Source organism: Tamandua tetradactyla, chromosome 13, assembly GCF_023851605.1.
Source record: "Tamandua tetradactyla isolate mTamTet1 chromosome 13, mTamTet1.pri, whole genome shotgun sequence".
Lineage (NCBI taxonomy): Eukaryota > Metazoa > Chordata > Mammalia > Pilosa > Myrmecophagidae > Tamandua > Tamandua tetradactyla.
The window spans coordinates 27,561,062-27,583,874 of NC_135339.1; the positions used below are offsets into that span (position 1 = coordinate 27,561,062).

Consider the following 22,813-nt stretch of genomic DNA (forward strand, 5'->3'; position numbering starts at 1 on the left):
ACAGGGTTTAAGAAAAATAAGCAAAATAGCATTCAAAGACAGCAGCTTTTCCATCCAGGAGTGGAGGTGGCCTGGGCCCTCTGGACCGAAGTGGACAGATGGGCTCATCCAGGAGACCCTCCAGGGGAGCTGCTTTGAGGCCTGAAGAAGCTAAGCTGCCCACGGGCCCAGAGGCCATTTCCCTGCCCCGCTGTGAAACGCCCCCCGGCCCCCGAGAACAGAGCCTTCAGAGCCCAAGCCCAGCATGAATGAAGTCCTGAGAGAAGGACACAGTGTACGTGTCCTGTGGGCTCCAGGGGCTGGCTGAGGGTGGGGGCACCTCACCGCCTGGAGAAGGCACAGGTTGTCACGGAGGGAAGCCACCACGCCGACAAAGGAGACGATGAACATGATGACGCCCAGGAGGATGAGGATGATGGCGGGGGCCAGGAAGGCACTCTCGAGGGTCTTGTATTTCTGCCGCTCGACCTCGGCGTAGATGCCCACGGACAGGACCAGGCCCCCAATCAGCTGCAGCGGAAAGCAGGGGGTGAGAGCCCGGCTGCTGATGCTTGGTTCGCCTCCAAAAAGCTCTGGGGCTGAGGAGTGTGGGGTCCCCCCAGTGACAGCATGTGAGTGAACCCTATTTGGAGATACCCCTTTTCAAGGAGAGCCCTGGTGGGGCCGGGAAACGCCACTGGGTGGAGAGGCCTGGGTGTCTGAATCCCCGGGGGTTCTCATCTGAAAAATGGGTACAATGACACTCATCTCTTCCCTGTTCAGCAAACAGGATTTCGGCAAGGCTTTAGCAAGAAAACCAAGGTAGAGACAAGGCAAACCTGAAAGTGCAGGGCCACTGGAATGAGCATTACACAGGCAGGACACGCAAGGACAGGGGGACAGGTCTTTCATCCAGAACTCTAAAAACCAATTACTTTCAGGGTGACCATCCAGAGGCTGAAGGTTGGTGTGGGAGGGATTTCGAGGGGATTTTTAAGTAGAATTCCCTCATTATCAATGTTGTTATCCATGGAAAGATGACCACTGTAACATCCCATTGGGAAAACCCAGACGGCAAGGCCCCGCCCCCCCCCCCCCCCCCCCCCCAGCACTCAGTGCAGTCGGGGGCTGCACAGCCACATGCCCCGGAGCCGCAAGAGCTCATAGCCAGCCCCATTAGTCCATTTCCCACACACCAGCCAGAGGAAACCCCAAGTCAGAGCACAGTGCTCTCCTGTGCACCCAGAATAAAGGCCCAAATCCTCCCCCCACCCCACATGGGATGTGACTCCCAGGGGTGTGGACCTCCCTGGCAACGTGGGACAGAAATCCTGGGATGAGCTGGGACTCAGCATCAAGGGATTGAGAAAACCTTCTTGACCAAAAGTAGGAAGAGAGAAATGAGACAAAGTAAAGTGTCAGTGGCTGAGAGATTCCAAACAGAGCTGAGAGGTTATCCTGGAGGTTATTCTTACACATTAAATAGATATCACCTTGTTAGTTTATGGGTATATCGGAGTGGCTAGAGGGAAGTGCCTGAAATTGTAAAGCTGTGTTCCAGTAGCCTTGTTTCTTGAAGATAACTATATAATGATATAGCTTTCACAGTGTGACTGTGTGATTGTGAAAACCTTGTATCTGATGCTCTTTTCATCTACAGTATGGAAAGATGAGCAAAAAGTATGGATAAAAAAATAAACAAATAATAAGGGGAACAAAGGTTTAAAAAAAATATCCAACTCCTAAAGACAGCCTACAGTTCCTGCAAGATCTGCCCCCATGATGGGTCTCACCACCTCTCACTCTCTCCCTTTCCTTGCTCTTCCTTAGCTGCACTGGCCTTTTTTGCAGCTTCCCGAACACACCCAGCATGCCCACTGCAGGGCCTCTGCACTGCCTGTCCCCATGGCCTGGACTGCACTTCCTTCTGATACCCACACGGCTCACTCCTGTACAGTGAGCTTGGATTTCTGGCCCACCCGTTTCCCGAGGGCAGGGTCAGGTCATTAGATACACTGAACCTCTCCCCTGAGCAGAAGGTAGCACGTGAGAGTAAATGGAAGCCGTGATGCTGGCACCTAAGGACTAAGTAAACCAAGTAAGGGATAACACAGGCAAGATGTTGGAAGGGTATGCTGTCAGCACAGGTACCGCCCTGCAGGCCACATCTGGGACCCTGTGAGGCCCCCCTCCACTTACTGGTCTCCCTCAGCCTGAATGGGCGCTAACGGGACTCCTATTTGTTCAGCATGTCCCAAAGTAGATCTCCTTGCCCTCCTTGTAGAGGGCACCAGGACTGTCAGATACAGGGCAGTGGCAGTGGCCCCCTGGGCACTGACAAGTGGAAGGAATGCCAAAGTCAACCGAGCAGATGCGTTACCCAGAAACGCATCGGACCCGGGGGGTCACCAGGAAACTGCCTTGCTTGGGGTCATTCCCCTTGGTTTGGAAAGACCACCTGGGATGCTGAGCTCATTGTCCCCTCCCACTCCAGTCTAACAGGACTGCCTTCCCCACACAGGGGGCCAGCAGGTGCTGGAGGCAGGGACAAACTCAGCCCCTGACAGACACGTGGGCCACATCAGGAAAACCAAGAGTGAAGTGGCTTCATCAAAGTTACCCACTTGGGTAAATTTTTAAATCTGTAAGGCAGTATACACACCCACAAAGATGCACGCGGTCCTCCACAGGGAAATGACAACCGGAGGAAATAAAGTCTACCTTTGATAGAGAAAGATGAACCGGTCGGTTCACATTCCAAAGGCCGGACACAGTGAAATCGTTGTTCCAGCCGGCTACGCCCAGGGGTCCTCTGAGAACACGGGTGAGCATGAACAGCCTTCGGACAGCCATATCCCCTGCCCCCCAATTCCTGCCCCCGTAAGGAGCCTCCCACTAACCCCTGCCCTGAGGCAGATTCAGAAACCCTCCACTCCAGCGCTGAGAGCAACAGTTAAATAAGAAACGCCCCCCGCCCCCCGAAAACAGAGCCTTCAGAGCCCAAGCCCAGCGTGAATGAAGTCCTGAGAGAAGGACACAGCGTACGTAAGGGTGGTAGAGGGGGTTTCTAGCTTCTGTCTTGATGAAAAGTGTAATTCCTCCCTTGGCGCTGAACCCACAGGACTATCACATTTCACCTATTTTCAGAAGTGATTCCATATACTTTTGAGGGTTCTGTTTCCTGTGATGTGAATCTTCCCCAGAAGAGTGGGGCATGGGCCCTGACAATCCCCACCCCATCCCCACCCCCTGCCTGTGCCCACCCCTCCTTCCCACCTAAGCCTAGCTTCCGGTTAAGGCACCTTCCTTGGGAAACCCTCCCCAAAACACCAGAGCTGTCACTGGCCCCAGTGACAGCACCGACCCCCCCCACCCCCACCCCGCTCCGTACAGTCAGCCCCTGGCTGCTTCTGTTTTACAGGCTCCCCAGAGGAAGACACCAGAGTCCTGGGACCCTCTGCAAAAAACAGCCTTGTGAGCAGGAAACAGAATTTCCTGTGGTCTGAGCTCCCGCCCTCTCCCTCCCACTGCAAAGCATCACCTTTTCCTTGCCAGTGATCCCAGCGATGTTCCCAAACCACCCAAGCCTTGGGAAAATCTCCCATGACAAGCTGAAGCCCTGACCCCCGGCTCCCCGAGCACGCACGAGCACCATGCCCTGAGCCGTCCCAGGCCCCCAGGTCCAGGGAGGATGTTGCAACCACAGCTCCGACAAGGTCCCCACACACCACGGGCCCACCTGGGCCCCTCACTCAAGAGTTCCAAAAGGCAGGGGCCATGGAGAGGGGCTCTCATAACCCTTCCCAGGAACTTTAAGATTTCCAAATGATGTTGACCTCTCCGATGACATCAGTTTATGTTTCCAAGTATAAAATCATCTGTCAATGCCAGAGTGCAATCCCGTCCACAACTCATAACTAATTTTAGCCCTTTGCCAGGTGGCCAGCTGCTCCAGTTCCAGCTCAGGAAACAAATGGTCCATTTGTCACAGGAGAGCTTCAGCTAAACAGGGCTGGGGGCAGGGGGCACACAGCCATGCCTGTTCGGAGTCAAGAAGGGAAAGTGCATGCTGCTTGCAGCCCGCAGGCCAGGCCCAAAGCTCTAGGCTGGGCACATGGTGTGGGGTTGTCAACTGAGATTGCTTGGGAGCCCGGTGGCCTAGACCCAAGCTTTCTCCTTGCAGGGAGGCCTAGTTCCACATGGCTTCTGGGAAGCAGGTGGCCTGTGAGCAGCACCTGGGTCCCCGCCTCCAGGAAGCATCTGCTGACCTAGAGCAGTGCCAGCCAGCTCAACCCTGGCCGAGCAGGTCTGTACTGCGAGGAGACCTGCAAAGTGTTCATTTAAGGCATAAACCAGGCATCTGCAGCAGGCCCACAGCAGGCTCTATGGGGCCACAGGGGGAGGCAAATAGAAACTGGGGAGAGGAGGTTAGGAGAGAAGTATTCAGGGGGTCTCTGGACTCAGGTGGGGAGAATGTCACACATTTATTTTCATTAGCCTCTAACTGAAACGCAGCATGTCCTTCCAGTTTGAATACAGGCAGCAAACCTAACAGTACCTATGACTTTGTCAATAACAGAAACCATGCTAGTTACTGAGTATCTTAAAATTCCACAAAGGTGAGAGCAGGGGGATGCCAGATAATCAGGATGGGCTTCCTAGAGGAGGTGGCCTTTCCTGGAAGGCCCTAAGAAACTCTTTGTCCTGGCACTATTTCATAAGTCACTCCAGGGTCCTAGGCTCTGTGTTGGGCTAAAACAAAGCACTTTTCTGAACCTCCACTTTGGAAGAAAGTAGGGAGTAGCTAAACTCCAAGTCCTGAAGGAGATTTTACATAAAACGGGGCTAGTAGGGTCCCTGCATCTGGCCTAGAGAAACCCTGGACTTTGATTCCTGGATGTCTGCCCAGAGGCCAGTCCTGCTGGGGCCTGGGCTGAGCCGAGGCTGCAGATGGTCAGACTCTGCTCAGCCTGCTTTCTGCATCAGCTTTGCTCCTGCCAGATCAGGGTGCTGGAAGGAGCAGTAGGGGCAAGTTACAAGAAACAGGAGTTTGCTTTGTGGGCCTGCCATTTAATCGCTCAGTGTCCTTGAGCTCTTCATTTCGTTGGGCCTTATTTTCACCTGTAAAACAGCAAAGCCTGCTACCATTATATATGCCAGCATCCTGCAAAATCCCTTCATCTTCATACCCCACCTCACATACCCAAAGGAACAACCGTTCTCATTTCTCCGGTGAGGCTTATAGAGGTTAAGTGACAGAGCACATGTGACAGGGTCAGGACTCACCACTGTAGTCCTGCCCTCCCAAAGCTAAACATGGCTGGCTGGCTGGCCACAGAGGCTACCGAATGGGCTTCTCATGAAGACCAGGAGATAATTGATGTGAGATGGTTTTGCAAAATAAAAACGTACCAAGTGCAGGGAAACGTACCAAGTGCAGCAGAACTTTCTGTGATGGTGGCAATATTCAATATGGTAGCCACAAACCACATAGGATGAGTGAGCCCTGGAAATGCAGCCTGTGTGGCTCAGGAACTGAATTTCAGTTTTATTTCATTTTAATTAATTTATATTTAATCTCATGTGGCTAATGGCCATTGTACTGGCAGCACAGTTCTAGAGTGCCTTCTCATAGGATGGTATACCTTGCCACTCTCTGAGTCCTTCCTTTCTGAAGGTTGAGACTGCCCTTTGTACAAAGTTACGTGCCCCAATCATCCTCCCATTAGTTAAAGAATGCTCAGTAAATATCCACTGGCTTCATCCAGGGAAAAACACCCCCATCTTTTCCCACTTCCCTCAAGAGAGCTTGGTTCCTCTGGGTCCACAGCCTCTGCCCCTCAGGAAAGCAGGACAGACCAACCCCGGCGGCCCGGGCACTGCCCCCAACCTAACTGACGTATGGCTCAGAGAGCCCTTGGCCCACCTCCAAGGCCAAGGGGCCTAGGACCCCAGCCCAGCCCCAGAGGCATCCCCAAGACCCAGGCACACTAGCCCAGGCAGCCACTGCTTGGGAAATGGGGCTGCCCCCATGCCAAACCACAGCCAGCTCTTGGGAAAGCAGAAGAGGCTGCCTCCCACAGCCAGGAAGGAAGCTGGTTCCTGGTACTTTGCTGTCTACTCCACCTTTAGCCAGGAGAGGATTGTTTTTTCTTTTTTTCTTTTCAAAACCTGGATGTCAAGCACACAGAATTTAGTCAATTGCAGTGCTTGGTCCAAGTCACATTCACTGTCATAGCCTACTTTTGTTTATCTTTAATACTGTAATAAGGGCCTAGAAACTGACCACCCAAACAATAATCTACACCTAACTTCATTGTTATCACTCACCCAGAGTGAGCATCCCCCTGAGTCCTGTGCTCATTCCCTGAGTTTCTTTTTTCTACACTTTTAATGCATCTACATGTACTCCAAACACATTTTATTCAGTTGTTTTTATTTTATAAAACAGGATCGTGAGGGTATATGTACGTATGCACTTACAATTTCTTTGCTCCCTAAATAGTATACGGCTGCAGTCTATAATAAACTGCTCCTGCCATCCCCACCGAGCTGCCAGGACACCCCTTTCCTGCAGATGTCTGTTTGGGACCCTCTATTCCTTCCAGTGGTCGGTATATTTATCCCACACAATCTGCAGTATCACTGTAGTTCATCTGTTTTGACCGCTGTGTAAAATTCTGCTTAATTATATTTTGTAAATATGGCACAGTGCACTCACCCACGCTCCCACCAGTGGGCACTAAAATCGCGTGAAATGACTGTACTCTGTGCTGCCATGGTGTGTCCTGTATGTCTCTCCGGCGTGGACGTGCAAACACCTCTCTCAGGCCTACCCCTGGGAGTGAACTTCTGAGTCATAAGAGGAATGATCAACTACGGGAGATAATGCCTAAGTGTTTTCCAAAGTGATTACATTAATGCATCTGTCCCCCAGCACGGGACCGGGGGCCCTGTGGGTCCTCTGCCCTCTCAGTGTGGCGGGTGGAATGGTGGCACCCAAAATAGATGTGTCATGTCCTGACCCTAAAATCTGTGAAAGGAACCCCTTTTGGAAAAGGGGACTTTGCAGATGTAATTAAGGATCTCAAAGAGAAGTAAGGTGGGCCCTAAATCCAATAAGGTGTCCTTCAAAGAGACAGATCAAGACCCAGAGAAGAAGTTGGTGTGCAGATGGGGGCAGAGGGGGCTGACTTTCTACCAGCCAAGCAGAGCCCAGGAGACGAGCAGGGAATGGCTTCTCCCGCAGGGCCTCCAAAAGGAGCCGACCCCGCCCACGCCTGGATTTCAGACTTCTGGCCTCCAGAACTTCAAGAAAATACATTTCTGTTTTAAGCCACCAAGTTAATGATAATTTGCTATGGCAGCCAAAGGAAACTAATACTCTTGGGATTGTTATTTTGCCATCAAATAGGTATACCATGTTTACTGAGTTCACACGCTTCTCCTGTATAATGCCATTTTAATGCTCTTGTCCATTTTTCTATTGGGTTGTATGTCTTCATGATATGTAGGAATTCTTGATAGTAATTCCTTTGTGTATATTACATAGATCTTCTCCTGGTATGTAACCTGTCTTTTCACTTTCTTTAAAGTATTTTTTTGCATGGGCAGGCACTGGGAATCGAACCCGGTCTCTGGCATGGCAGGCGAGAACTCTGCCACTCGGCGACTATCGCCTGCTCTCTTTAATGTATCTTTTGATAAACAAAAATGTTTATTTTTAATGTAGTTAAATGGATCAATCTTTTACAGTCATTTTTGTATCTTAAAAATTCTTTTCCTGCCCCTAGTTCTAAAATATATTCCCTTTTGATAGCCGAGCCTTTAATCCACCTGAATTCCATTTCACCTTTCCCATATGGATAGCCACGTTCTCCGGCTGCATTTACTAACCAGCCCTCCTGCCCCCCGACCAGACACAAACCCACCATCATGCGCTAAGTTTCCACACATAGCTGGGTCTGTTTCTGACCTCTCCATTCTTTTGCACTGGCCAGTCTGCCCACTGACGATAGCATTCTGCAATCGAAGCTTGCAAGGCTTAAGGAAAAGAGTGACTTGTGGTTAACCTGAAAACCACTGAAAAGAACCAAGGGAGGAGAACACTGGCCATTGTAACGTTTGTAACTTTATAACAACATCTGAGCATGTGGTAGATCTAGTCTCCCCTTCCTTCTTCTTCAGCAGTGTCCTGGATATTCATGGATCTTGACTCTCCATCTACATTTTAGAATCCCCTTATCAAATTCCATGAAAAAAATCCTGCTGAGATTTGACTGCAACTGCACTGAATCTATACTTAAATCTCTTTGGGGAAAACTGACATCTTTACTATCCCAGGCCCGCCTATCTATCCATGAGCAAGGTGTATTCCTTCTTTATCTATATCTTCTGTATTGTGACTTCTTTCGTAACAGTGCTCTCGCCTTCCTCAAGCTTTTCCTCATGGTTGTCCAAGAGGGCTGGGAAAAGACTTCCGGAAGTATTGCTCAAGCCTGCCTGGGAATGCCCTCCAGCTGGGCCCAGGATCGAAAGCCCAACCTTTGGAAAACAAACCTTCTCCAGGAGGCAAAGTGGACAGGCCTGTCTGTTTTGCTACCCTCCTGGCAGCAACAGCTACAAAAACTTGATTTAAAAGACTCCCACATGCATTCAGTACATTCCAGGCTGCAAAGGAGCTAAGCTGAGAGGTTCACAAACCCCAGCTATTCAATCCACCTAGAGTGGAGTGTGGAGTTTCTGATCAAGAATAAACATGTATGAAGCACTGGGAGTAAAAACGGAACAAGCCCAGGAAGAGCTTGGGAGCAAGCAGGCAAGTAGGAGGATGACATTAAAAATAACAGATCATGATATTCTGGACACAAATTGCAGACCAATTACTTCTTCCTGGGAAAACCACAGAGAAGGACCATTTGGGCTGAGCCTTGAAAGACGTATGGGAATTTGACTTCATGCAATGGGACCTCCAAGAAGACAGGGGCTGGCCCGATACATCTGCTGAAGGAAGGAATCTGAGAAATGATATGGCTTCAGGTGACAACTAGCCCAAAGAAGAAACACTGTGTAAACCCCATCCTGAAATAGAACCTTCCAAGGCTTAAGGATAAGAGTGGTTTGTGGCTTATCTGACAACCATGGAAACAGCCAAGGGAAGAAGGCTAGTTAAGAGCAATTTTACCCCCACTCAACAAACTCCACTTCCTGGTTTTCTTTTCTCCTCTTCCTCTAGGCCTCTGTCTCTCCCCAGTTTCCATATGTCAGAACCAAGAGTCAGAACCTGCCTCCCAGGACTGCCTTCCCAAAGCACCTGGGTACGTGTCCAGCCAGTATCTTCCCAGATACTAGGTTGCCTGGATCTCAACCTTGGGTGAACCTGGGAGCCCCCAGGGCCAGGCTGACTCATTAGCCTGAGGCTAATCAGAGTAGAATACCTGCTCCCCAAATGCACCCTGGACACCTGACCCTGGCAGTGGGGACAGCACCCTAGATCCTCATGTATAGAGAGATGTGGTGGCAGCAATATGGGGGCCTTGGTTCATTCTTTCTGCCTTTGCACAGAATCCCACATCTGAACTGAACTCTGCCCTGAACTCAGTTCAGATGTGGGATTCTATGCAAAGTTCACAGGTAATTCAGTGACTTGGGTTCCAGTGCACACTCTCCCTAAAGAAGCCTTACGGAAAATGGTTGAGGCTGAAGCCAGTTCAAAACAGCCAGATGACCCACAATGCCCTGTAGTGAGATACCATCTGAAAGTATGGTGATCAATACGTGTTACGTTCCCTCCCTCAGTTAAAATGAAGCACCATCTTAACTCTGACATTTCAAGACCCAAATCAGATGCCAGAAACTGTGTCCCCTTCAGAGGTACTTTGGTCCTAGGTTAATTCAGGGGAGGGAGGGAGTCTCTATTCTGAATTCCAAGGCAGCACTCATTGCTTCAACACGCATTTATTAAGCACCTATGATGGGCCAGGTGCTCAGGATAAATAGAGAAAATCTACTGCTTGCCACCAAGGAACACAGTATGGTGAGAGACACAGAAGTACAACAACAAATACAGCAGTCAGATAAACACAGGAGGAGAGGTAACTGCAAGTGCAGAGGGGCCAGAGAGGAGGAAACTCTAAATCAGATATGTGAGAGATCCAGGACAACTTCCTGGAGGAGGTGATATTTTGAACTGAGTTCATTTAATGGACAAGCAGGAATTCCTGAGGTGGTGAAGAAAGGGGTTCCAGATACCCATAAAGGTGCCACAGGGACAGCAGGTCACCTGGAGCCAAGGACAGGAGGAGGAAAGGAAGGGGAGGAAGCCAGTGAGCAGAAGCTTCTACTGGACAGAAGCCAGACCACCAATACCTGGTCCTAAGGGTTAAGCCATAAAGTTCATTCATTGATTCAGCATCTATTTACTGAGCATCTATTATGCACCAGGCATTGTTTTAGACTAGTGGTTCCCAAAGGTTTTGGTTTCAGGACTCTTTTTTAGTCAAAAATGTTTGAGGACACTAGAGCTTTTGTTTTTATGGATTATATCTATTAATATTAAGCATATAAGAAATTTAAACAGACACATTTTAAGTATTTATTAATTCATTTGGAAATATTATAAATTCATTATATGTTAACATAAATGACATTTTTAATTTAAAAACTTCCAAAAATCACTAAGAAGAATGGCATAAATTTTACATTTTTGCAAAGACATGATTAGAAGACAGTTGGATTCTCATATGTATTTCTCAATCTGTTGCCACATCACACACCACGTGTCTCTGGAACATTTCCTCATACATTCCTGAGAGAATGAGAGCAGAAAAGCCAAATGCCATCCTAGCATTATTAAGCTAATGGTTTGATCCCACAGACCCAAAGGAGTCTCAGGGTCCCCCACAGGCACCTGGATACTTTGAGAGACACTATTTGAGGTTCTGGGGATACAGCCAAGACAGCGAACCAAACGGACAAAACTCTCAGCCTTGGCGGAACTTACATTCTAGTTGGGGAGAGGCAAGCAAATAAAAAAAAAAACAAATAATACATCACAGTTATAGGTACTATAGGGAAAATAAAGCAGGAACGAGAAGGGGTTGTCATTTTAAAGAGCATGGCTGGGGAAGGGTCACGTTTGAGCCAAGGCTTGAAGTAGGGACCAAGCCACGGGGATATATGGACAAGCACCGAAGCAGGTATCAAGTCCTCGAGGTGGGCACGTGCCCAGCGTGGTCAAGGAATAGCGAGGGTGCCACCGACCGATGGTGAGGGAGAGCAGGAGGAGGTGGGGGTGGGCAGATCAGAAAGGCCTTTTAAACACTTGAGAGAACTCTAGCTGGCTCTGAGTGATGGCAGGCATGGAAAGCTTGCAGGAGTGACCTGATCCAACTCTGGTTTTTAAATGAGTTACTCTGTAGTGCTGAGAACAGACGGGCGGAAAAAGAAAAAAAGGGCGGGCAACTGTGGCACAGTGGCAGCAATCTCACTTGCCATGCTGGAGACCCGGGTTCAGTTCCCAGTGCCTGCCTGTGCAAAAAAAAAAAAGGACAGATGGGTGGGGAGGTGGTACAGTCAGGAAACCGCTGCAGCAACCAGATGAAGAGTGCCAGTGGTCTGCACGGGTGGGCACCAGAAGAGGGAAAGAAGAGCAGATTCAATATTTTGGGGGGTGGGAACTGGGAAATCATTGAAAAAGCTTAAGCTAGGAAGTAACGTGATCAGAATTGCTTTCAATTTTTTTTTGAAACGGAAGATGCACGTGGCCTCAGTGTTACCCCGTGGCTGGGGCACTCGCTGAAATGAGAAACGTGCCTTTATACTGGAGGGAACCGGCAGTCAAGCCCAGCTGGGTCCGCAGAGGACAGCCTGCCCTCGTGTGCCACCAGCGTGGTATCCTGGGCCCCCTGTCACCACCGTCCCCCACCCCAGGAAGCCCTCTAGCAGGGCACCTGTGACCTCAACCAAATCATGAGGAAACAGTGAAGCAAATCCAGAACCTGGAACATTCTGCAAATGACTAACTTGCCTGGATTCTTTAGAGGAGTCAAAAGAAGGGGAGATAGTCTAGATTGGGGGAGACCAAAGAGAAATATAACGGCCCAAAGAATGTGTAGACCCCAAGTACATGCTGGGTTGGGTAAAATATCAGCCACAAAGGACATTTTGAGGAAAGACTGCAGAAAGATGAATATGGCTGTATACTGGGTGATGATATTATTTAATAGTGCTTTTTTTTTATATCTGGACAATGAGGGTGTTGTGTGGGAAAGTGCTCTTTCAGGAGAACTGAATGCTGGAGTATTTAGGGGTGACACGTCACGATGACTGCAGCCAAAGGAAAGTGCTTATTTAGAGAGAGAGAAATGGTTAAGAGAAGATGTGAAGAATTAGTAAAGCAAAAGCAGGAAGGTATTCTCTGAATTCTTCTTTCAACTTTTCTGAGAGTTTGAAATCTGAAAAAGAAAACATCATTTCCATCACAGCTGGATTTAGAATTACCGATTTGGGGCTTCTCCAGCAATTTGTTAGTGTATCTGGCATAGGATGAGGGGCCTCTCCCAGCTGTCCCCACCCCCACCGTAAGTCTTCAGAACCAACGAGCTAATGGTGGCCACCCCACCTCGGGGCAGACTGCCTTCCCGAAGGCCTCCTGTGCATGCTGCTTGTCCAGCAAATGCAGGGCCCATCACCAGGCCATGCCAGGGCACAGAGGGTCTACCCAAGCAGACTCGGAGCAGCCAGCCCCATGTCTTGTGAGCCCAATGTGGGCTGTGGGCCGAGGTGAGAGGGAGACTCAGGTGGATCCCAGGCGATACAGCAGCTAACAGGAGGAAAGCTTGTGTAGGGACCCAGCTCCCACTGCCTTCCAGGCCCAGCTCATCTTTCCCAACCTGCTTTCTGAATTTCCCCTTAGCAACGAGAGGGCAAGGGGCCAGCAAGGTCTCGGCAGAGCAGACACAACGCAGGCACGTAACACAGACCAAACTCCCCAGGACACCAGAACCTACGGCCTGCAGGGCCTCAGAGGCTGGCGAGGGCAGGCCCTGTTTCTCAGATGCACTGGCCCTTTCTTACCAAAAAGAGACCCAAAGCAGTGTCTGAATGAACCATGCACTGGATCCTGGTCTTTTTTTTTTTTTTAAGTGCTATGAGAAACATTTTGGGGACAACTAAAGAAATTTTAATATGGGCATATTTGAGACAAAGGAATTATCATTAATTTTCATAGGCATGATAATGGCATTGTGGTTGTCACCGAGAATGCTCTTTCTTTTTTTTCTTTTAGGACATGCATCCTGGATATTTGGGGTGAATCTTCATGATGTCTATAGCTTCCTCTGATGTGGCCGAATGTTTCAATTATTGAATCCATAAATCAGGCATATGGTGTTCACTGTATCACTTTCACTTTCTCTGTACATTTGACATTTTTTACAATAAAAAGTTGAGCAAGTGAGACGCACATTCCATATTTTCCAAGAGGAGGTGTGTGCACAGGTCTGAATCTTGCTTGGGAGTGTGATGCTCCGGAGCAGACCTGCCTCCAGCAGGGAAGGCTTGGTGGCTGCAGCCGGGGCCAGCTAATAAGAGGCCAGGGGCAGTGGTCTCCTCTAGCCCCAGCCAGATGTTTCACTAACTGTTGATGGGGACTAAATAAAGACTGTATGGAATTATGCATTCAAATGAGCCTACTAGACAACAGGATTCAGCAGGCTTTAGAACCTGCTCCTTGATGCCTGCCTGGCCCAGGGAAGCCCACAGCATGGGGAGAGACCCAGGGAAAGAGGAGAGACAGCCACTAATCACCTGAAATTTCCCTCCTCCTCGGCTTTCAGAAAGTCAGGAAGAGAGAGGATGCACGCAGCAAACCCACGTGGAAATAAAACTCTGGTGCTTATGTCTGCCAGGAGAGGAGGTGAAAGTGGCGGCAGGAGGGCTGTGCCAACTCACTGAAGAGCAGGCAACGGGCTTGGAACCACGCTGCCGCCTAGGAGCTGTGTGGCCTTGGGGCAAATTGCCTCCCACTCTGAATGTCAGGTGGTGGCACTGCAGAGCTGGGATAAAACACCTGCCCAGCGGCCACTCAGAACTCGGGAGACATAAGACTGCTTTGTAAATTGTAAGGTGCTGGAACGCATAATGAGAATCCCCTTCTTTCTTTAAAAGCGCACCCCAAAGAGATTAGACCCAAATAGGCATTCTCCAAGACACTTACTAGTTAGAATGTCAGAGGTCAAAGAGAAAGAGAGGATCTTGAAAGCAGCAAGAGAAAAACAATCTGTCACATACAAGGGAAACCCAATAAGACTATGTGTAGATTTCTCAGCAGAAACCATGGAAGCTAGAAGGCAGTGGGATGATATATTTAAATCACTAAAAGAGAAAAACTGCCAACCAAGACTCCTATATCCAGCAAAATTGTCCTTCAAAAATGAAGGAGAAATTAAAACATTTATAGACAAAAAGTCACTGAGAGAATTTGTGACCAAGAGACCAGCTCTGCAAGAAATACTAAAGGGAGCACTAGAGTCAGGTACGAAAAGACAGAAGAGAGAGGTATGGAGTAAAGTGTAGAAAGAAGGAAAATCAGATATGATATATATAATACAAAAGCCAAAATGGTAGAGGAAAATATTATCCAAACAGTAATAACACTAAAAGTTAACGGACTGAATTTCCCAATCAAAAGACATAGAATGGCAGAATGGATTACGACCCAGCAATACCACTGCTAGGTATCTACTCAAAGGACTTAAGGGCAAAGACACAGACGGACATTTGCACACCAGTGTTTATAGCAGCATTATCTACAATTGCAAAGAAATGGAAACAGCCAAAATGTCCATCAACAGACGAGTGGCTAAACAAACTGTGGCGTATACCTACAATGGAATATTATGCAGCTTTAAGACAGACTAAACTTATGAAGCATGTAATAACATGGATGGACCTAGAGAACATTATGCTGAGTGAGTCTAGCCCAAAACTAAAGGACAAATACTGTATGGTCCCACTGATGTGAACCGACATTCGAGAATCAACTTGGAATATATCATTGGTAACAGAGACCAGCAGGAGTTAGAAACAGGGTAAGATAATGGGTAATTGGAGCTGAAGGGATACAGACTGTGCAACAGGACTAGATACAAAAACTCAAAAATGGACAGCGCAAATACACCTGACCAGGAAATGCCAAAATACCAAAGTTCCCAGAACTGTGGGGCCAGGCGGAACCATCAAGAACTTGCAGTGCTCCCGAAGCTCCAGCTGTTCCCTTCCGACATGGTGACACGAGCTGTGTCACTGGCGAATTACGGGTCCTGCGCTTGACTAGCTTTTCTTCTTTAAATTGACTTTTCTCACTGAAATAAGTACGGTGCTGGTCTAACCTAATCAACATCCATGAAAATCACAGATTTGAGGCACTGATTGTCTTCTTTAATACACATATCCTAAATATACAATGACATTTTTTTTAATGTTCACCTGTGAACAACCTTAATCATCTCAGGGCCATCAGGAATTAGCAGATGGATGTTGTTCTTTATTCTGCAGATGCCTAGGGGGAGGCTGCCACTCCCTCAGTTAGTCGGTCAGCAGCTGTGACCCCAGTCCCTCCACTCCCAGGCCAGTACCGTCTCCACTCCAAGCGGCCCGCCCTCATCAGGTCCAAGAGGGAAGTTCTCACGCCCTGGTTTATCCTCTCCCAAAAAAGAAAAATGAGAAAGCTCTCTCTGAAGGACAGTGACGCTGGCTCCGTTTCGGCCTTCCCTGCAGTTCCAGAGAGCCCGGCAGGCTTGGCCGCAGGCACCTTGCCCCACTTGCTGTCTGCTCCCTTCCTCCCCACACAGGGTGGCCGCCAGCCCACCTCCCTGGGGCAGCCCACAGTTCCTGCTGCAGGGAGCTGGACCTGACTCCAGGGAACTTGCTCCTGTAGGGAGAGCCTCATGGAGAAGCCAAGGACCCACTGTAACAGGTTTGACTAGTGCCTGAGCCACCAAATCAATCAAAAGACAACCCATCCCAAATAGTCCATTTCTCTAAAAAGAGGAAAGTTCTTTAAAAGAATACCTGGTGGAACAAGCAAACTCACCACCCTCCCTCTGTCTGCGTGGGACATGACTCCTAGGGGTGTGGACCTTCCTGGCAACGTGGGACAGAAATCCTAGAATGAGCTGAGTCTCGGCATCCCTAGAATGAGCTGAGACCTAGCATCAGGGGATTGAGAAAACCTTCTTGACCAAAAGGGGGAAGAGTGAAATGAGACAAAATAAAGTGTCAATGGCTAAGAGAATCCAAACAGAGCTGAGAGGTTATCCTGGAGGTTATTCTTACGTGTTAAATAGATATCACCTTGTTAGTCAAGATGTAATGGAGAGGCTGGAGGGAACTGCCTGAAAATGTAGAGCTGTGTTCCAGTAGCCGTGTTTCTTGAAGATGATTGTATAATGATATAGCTTTCACAATGTGACTGTGTGATTGTGAAAACCTTGTGTCTGATGCTCCGTTTATCCACCTTGTCAACAGACAAGTAGAACATATGGAATAAAAATAAGTAATAGGGGGAACAAATGTTAAAATAAATTTAGTTTGAAATGCTGGTGATCAGTGAAAGGGAAGGGTAAGGGGTATGGTATATATGAATTTTTTTCCTGTTTTCTTTTTATTTCTTTTTCTGAATAGATGCAAATGTTCCAAGAAATGATCATGATGATGAATATGTAACTATGTGATGATATTGTGAATTACTGATTATATATGTAGAATGGAATGATCAAAAGTTAAGAATGTTTGTGTTTGATGTTTTTTGGTATTTTAAAAAAAAATTAAAAAAAAAAAAAAGAATACCTGGTGGAACTGGAAAATTGTGTGTTGTATATACAAGACCACAATAACTGTTCCTTTTTTTTTTCACGGGCAGGCACCGGGAATCGAACCCAGGTCTCCGGCATCACAGGCAAGAATTCTGCCACTAAGCCACCGTCGCACCGCCCAATAATTTTTTTTTTTAATAGGCAAAGTCAACAAAGTAAAAAAACAGCCTTAAAAAAAAAAAAAGACAACCTAAAGAATGGGAGAAAACAGTTGTAAATCATATGCCTGATAAAGGATTAATATCCACAATATATAAAGAACTGCTATAACTCAACAATAAAAAGACAAACCTAATTTTTTAAAAATGGGTATAGGACTTAAATATACATTTCTCCAAAGAAGATATACAAATGGCCAATTAGTATATGAAAAAATGCTCAACATCATTAGCCATTGGGGAAATGCAAATCAAACCACAAGATATTACTCCAGGGCCGGCCATGGTGGCTCAACAGGCAAGAATGCTTGCCTGTCATGCCAGAGGACCCGGGTTCGATTCCCAGTGCCTGCCCATGTTAAAAAAAAAAAGATATCACTCCACAGCCATGAGGAAAGTCATTATTTTAAAATAAATAAATAAAATACTCATACACAAAGATGACAATGACCGGAGGTAGGAAAAAAGCCAGTAAAAAAAAAAAAAGGAGAGCAAGGCTTCCTACTTAGTTGCAAGGTACTTTACCTAGCTGAACTTCACATTTCTTTTGTATAAATGGGGATAATAATAGTGCCTAACTCTTGGGTTTGTAGAGAATATCTAGAAAACCTCTCAGCCCAGAGACCAGAATAAGAATGAGGGCCTTTAATCCCATATAGCTTAATGTAATGCCTGGAGACATCCTAGAATATAGTAAACATAATCAAAAAGTATTGGCAGAGTCCCTTAAGGGATGGGAGAAAAAATATGGAGCTATTAAACTTTACCACCAGGGAAACCCCTGATACTGTGTCAAACATTAGGGACACCCAAATCAACAGGCCAAGCCCTTGATCTTGAGGCTTACTCTTATAAAGCTTATATACGTAGTGGAGAAGCTTAAACTACCTATAGGTATGCCTAAGAGTTACTTCTGGAGGACGTCTTTTGCTGCTCAGCTGTGGCCTCACTTTCTCTAAGCTCAACTCTGGAAGTGAAATCATTGCCCTCCCCACTACATGGGACATGACATCCAGGGATGAAAGTCTCCCTGGAGATGTGGGAGATGACTCCCAGGGATGAATCTGGCCCTGGCACCATGGGATCAACAATGCCATCCTGACCAAAAGGGGGAAAAGAAATGTAACTAATAAAGTATCAGTGGCTGAGAGAGTTCAAATAGAGTCAAGAGGCTGCTCCGAAGGTCACTCTTATGCAAGCTTCAATTAGACATTGCTACCTACCATAACTCGCCAGACTCCAATCAAAACCATCCCAGCCAATCCTAAAGAACACTTGGGGAAATATATAAGATTCTACAAAGGTTCCATGCACTCGGGTAACTCTTCAGAAACCTACAACCTCCAGATGGGTTCCTGGACCAGATAAGTCCTGAAATCTCAAGAGCCCAGTCTCTCCAGAACATCCGATAGTTCCATTTCCCTACCCCATATCAGTGACAGCCCTTTCCAATATGAAAAAGTTAGAATGGCCGTTAGCCCAAATACCCCTAAAGAGTGGGATAGAAAGATCAAAGGTGATGGTTGAGTTATACAGTGAAGGTACGGCTTAACAAACAAATATGATTGCTGAGTCATTACACTGATTTTTTTTTGGCTAGAAGGAAAAACCTAAACTTGTGGAGTTGTAACCCATACCAAACTCTGGAATCTGTTCTACAACTAACTGTTGTGCTGTGCTTTGAAATTTATTAATTTTTTGTATATGTTATTTTTCACAAAAAAAGAAAAAAAAAGTCAATCGTGATGATAAAAAATCATTTAAAGAAAAAGGAAACCTCCCAGCCCAGAAAACCTGGCATATAGGAAGCCCTCAATGTTAGCATAAAAAAGACTAAGAAGGCCAAGTCAATAGGCCAAGCCCTTGAACTTGAGGCTTGTTTTTGTGAAGCTTATTTCCATAGCAGAAAACCTAAGCCTTCCTTTTTATAGTTGTGCCTAAGAGTTGTTTCCAGAGAACCTCTTTTGTTGCTCAGATGTGTCTCTCTCTCTCTCTAAGCCCAACTGTGCAAGCAAATCATTACCCTCCCTGCTCTCCTACATGAGACATGACGTCCAGGGGTAGGAGTCCCCTTGGCAACATGGGACACGACTCCCAGGGATGATCCTGGCCCTGGCACCGTGGGATTGGCATTGCCTTCCCAACCAAAAGGGGGGAAAACAGCATAGTAAAATAAACCATCACTGGCTAAGAGAGTTCCAATAGTGTCAAGAAGCTATTCTGGAGGCTACTCTTATGCAAGCTTCAGCTAGATATTGCTAATTACCACAGTTTGCCAAACCCCAACCAAAACCATTTATGTTAACCCTAAAGAACATCTAGGGCCCTATCTGAGACTACAAAATTTTGAAATATTAAGATTACTTTCCAGAAACCTACAACATCCGGATGGGTTCCTAGGCCAGATAAGTCCTGAAACCCAGAGAAGACAGCCTCTCCAGAATATCAACTAGTTCCATCCCCCATCCCATTTTAGCAACACCCCTTTCCAACATGAAGAAGTTAGAAAGGGCAGAGCCCAGATACCCCTAAGGATTGGAAGAAGGATTGAGGGAGAAGGAGGAGTATAACAGAGAAGACAGGATTTAACAAATGATTATGACTACTGAATCATTATATTAATATTTTTTTAGTCTCCAGTATCTTGGAGCAGCTAGAAGGAAAAACCTAAAAAATTGTGGCACAGTAACCCTTACCAAACTCTATAATTTCTTCTATAGCTACCTGTTACAGTGTACTTTGTATGTTGCTTTTTTGTATAAATGTTATATTTCATAATAACACAAACAAACAAAAGAGCCCAACTAGAAAGATGCAGAAGGTACAACCAGACTAGATGGGTGGCAGCTGCATGGGGGGATTTCCTGGTTGCTAAGAGGAAAATTTCATTCCCAAAGAGGCCAGCACATGAGATCATAATGGAGAAGGGAGATTGAAACAGACCAAAATTAGGCCACTCCTGTCTCTGCATCTAGGGGTCCCTGAACAACTCTGCCCTCAATTTGTTTCTGCTCTGAACAGGAGTCTGCACTCCTTGCACTCCTTGGGGATGGGAGAGGCAGGGTGGAAGGAGTCAAGTAACCGTGGCCACGTCTATAGGACCTGAGGGCTGGCTGCACTAGGGGCCCATTGCTGCTTGCAGCTGTTAAGTGTCCCTGCCGTGGCCTCCTGGGACCCACTGCCCAGGCCAGCCCAGCCGCCTCCACCCAGATCAGAGAACATCTGCAGCTGTCAGAGCTGGCCGATGGGACTCAGTGAGTGCCAGCGTCTCAAAGGGCAGGGACAGAGCTGCTCATTGGTCGCTGCAGCCCAGCACAGGCCACGCAATCAGGCCAGGCAATCAGAGGCTGAGGCTGAGGGTGAGCTGGAACCAAAAGGCACAAACTGGGGTTTCCGCAGCCTGGGTTCAGGCCCTACAGGAAACATTCCTCCCCCTTCAGAGAGGGCGGTCCCCAGGGGCAGCGGCAACCCCGTTTACATTGTGGATGCCCAGGCCCCAGCGAAGAGGGAGCAAATAGGGTGAAATTTAGGAGTGCCCCTGCCTCCTTTGAGTGCCAGAGGCTGTTCCATGGGCCCACAGGGTTTTAAAACCAGAGGGACTCGCAGATGCCCTCCACAACTCGTCACCAAGTCCAAGCCACATCCAAACCACCCCTCGTGACAGTAAGGCTCCTATATGCACAGGATGTAAGGGAATCCCAGATACTTTACAGCCCCCTAAGCAAGTGGTTCTGATTTAATTAGTTCAGAACCAGGAAGTCCTTCCTGAGAGCTAACTTGCATTCTGTTCCCTGGCTTTAACTTCTTTTCATGCAGGCTTTTCTTTCAGAGGGAAAACCCTAAGAAACCAGTTGTCGCGCTCTGACCTGTGGGGGCTGTGGTCCCTAAGGCCTCACGCCCACCAGCCTTGATCTGCGCCGGTGCCCCGCCCCTCTCAGCACACTCTCTACCCTTCAGGCTTCAGCACAGTCCACAATAGGAAAAGGAATTTCTTTTCAGGGACCCGCCCAGCTGGGCCCCTCCCTAGTGAGGCAACCTGATGAAGCAGAAGGAATCAATGGATGGTCTGAGTCAGAAACCATGAGTTCAAGTCCCCGCCCTTCCACTAACTGGCGACTACCTAGCACATGACCCCTAAGCAAGTTCACCTTCCCTGCCTGGCCCTCTGTCTCTCCAGACACCCCCTATGCCAACACCTCTGTGGTTCTCCAAGTTGAGACATAATTTAAGATACAAATTAAGAAAATTATCACACACACACACACACCCAGGTTTGTGAATCCCTGACCCAAGGCACTCAAGTCTGATTCCATAGAGACCTCTTCGAGTGACAGAGCTTAACTACAGAGAAGTGTTGCCTTTAGGGCAGATAAAAGAAACATTTTAAGTAAAACCAAACAGAAAGTATAAAATTCTACAACTGGTGGAAACACATCCACGGAGAGAGAAGCCCCGCCTCCCAGGCAGCCCCCCACATCCCAGCCTGGTGAGCTCCATAGGTCCCTCCCTAACCCTCACTGGGCCCACCTCTCCCCTTTTCGGGGCCCGCTTGTACCCATTCTAGAGACTGTCCAGAATGTCAGGGAGGTCAGGAAAAAGTCCAACACGCTCCTTGGAAGCAGCTTCAGAGACTGTCGGCCTGTAAGTCAGGCCGGTCCTGTCCCAGTGCCCTCACGGGTCAGCCTTGGGCTGCGCATTAGAACTCCCCAGAGGAGTGTAGAAATCACAGGCGCCTGGGCTCCACCCAGACCGAGTCAGAAACTCTGAGGTCTGGACGTGGAGGCTTCAGAAAGCTTGCCAGGGTGGGAGGCCTCGTGCCATGGCCGAGGCCCGGGGACCCAGAAGGCCCTGTCTTTGATCCCCGGCAGTGACCCAGCCTCCTGGCATCCGCTGCAGACTCGGGGCCAGCACCCCTTGCCCTGCCGCAGGACTCGGCCGCACTCCTCCGAGCCGCCTGGCCCTGAGGCACCTGGCCGTCCCCCTCCTGCCCTCGGCCCGGCGGAAAGGCCGGCACCAGAGGCCGTGTGACTCGTCTGAGGCCACATGCAGCATCCTGGGAGGGGCTCCCAGCGCGCCCAGTGGTTCCCAGTCTCGCAGGCAGGAAGGAGAAGGGCTCCGAGCAGGGAAAAACAAGCTCTCACAGGGCCAAGGCTGTTTTCCTTCTAACTTCCGGGCAAATATTTACTTCCCCTCTGGCCAAGATGCAAAGGCCTCCCTTGGTGAGAAAGTCCACTTGGAAAAAAATTAAATAAAACAAAACAGGCATTGTTTCAGCCCTCATCTGTGAAACAGCTCATGTCAGAGATGGGGCAATGTCCTGCGCTCAGCTCCCGCACAAGCCATGGTCCTCTCAGGCCCTCGGTCTCCTCATCTGTAACCAGGACCGGCGCCCGGGAGCCCGGGGTCATTCTGAGGACCCAAGGGGGTGATGCACAGAACAGTGAGGCAAGCACGGAGCAGCAACACGCGCCGAGCCCCGGTGACCCTGCCCCTCCCGCACCTGCGCTCTGATCCTGCCTCTGCTCCGTGGTAGGCACTCTGCTAAGAGCCACAGAGGCATCGCCCCATCCCTTGATGAGGAAACTGAGGCACAGAGAGGTAGAGAGGTTATGTGACCCACCCACGGTCACCCCCACCTCCTCGAAAGTCCTCCACACTCCATAGCCAGGCAGCCTGGCAGGAAACCACAAGCCTCCTTGGCCTGGCCTGGCCTCTGCTGCCTGTTTTACCCTCCGTGGGCTGAGTCTCTTGTTGGGGGAGGACGGCACCTTACTTAGACTTCTCTGTCTCCCCTCCCAG

General features: G+C 48.4%; 1 protein-coding gene across 1 annotated transcript in view; it reads right to left on the reverse strand.

The window, feature by feature from the left end:
* Positions 1-22,813, reverse strand: part of TSPAN15 (tetraspanin 15) — a 49,120-nt gene that overhangs the window by 15,904 nt on the left and 10,403 nt on the right. Inside the window, exon 2 of the mRNA XM_077125056.1 lies at positions 325-510. Within this exon, the coding sequence (XP_076981171.1) occupies positions 325-510 (186 nt within the window). The remainder of the gene's footprint in view (positions 1-324; positions 511-22,813) is intronic.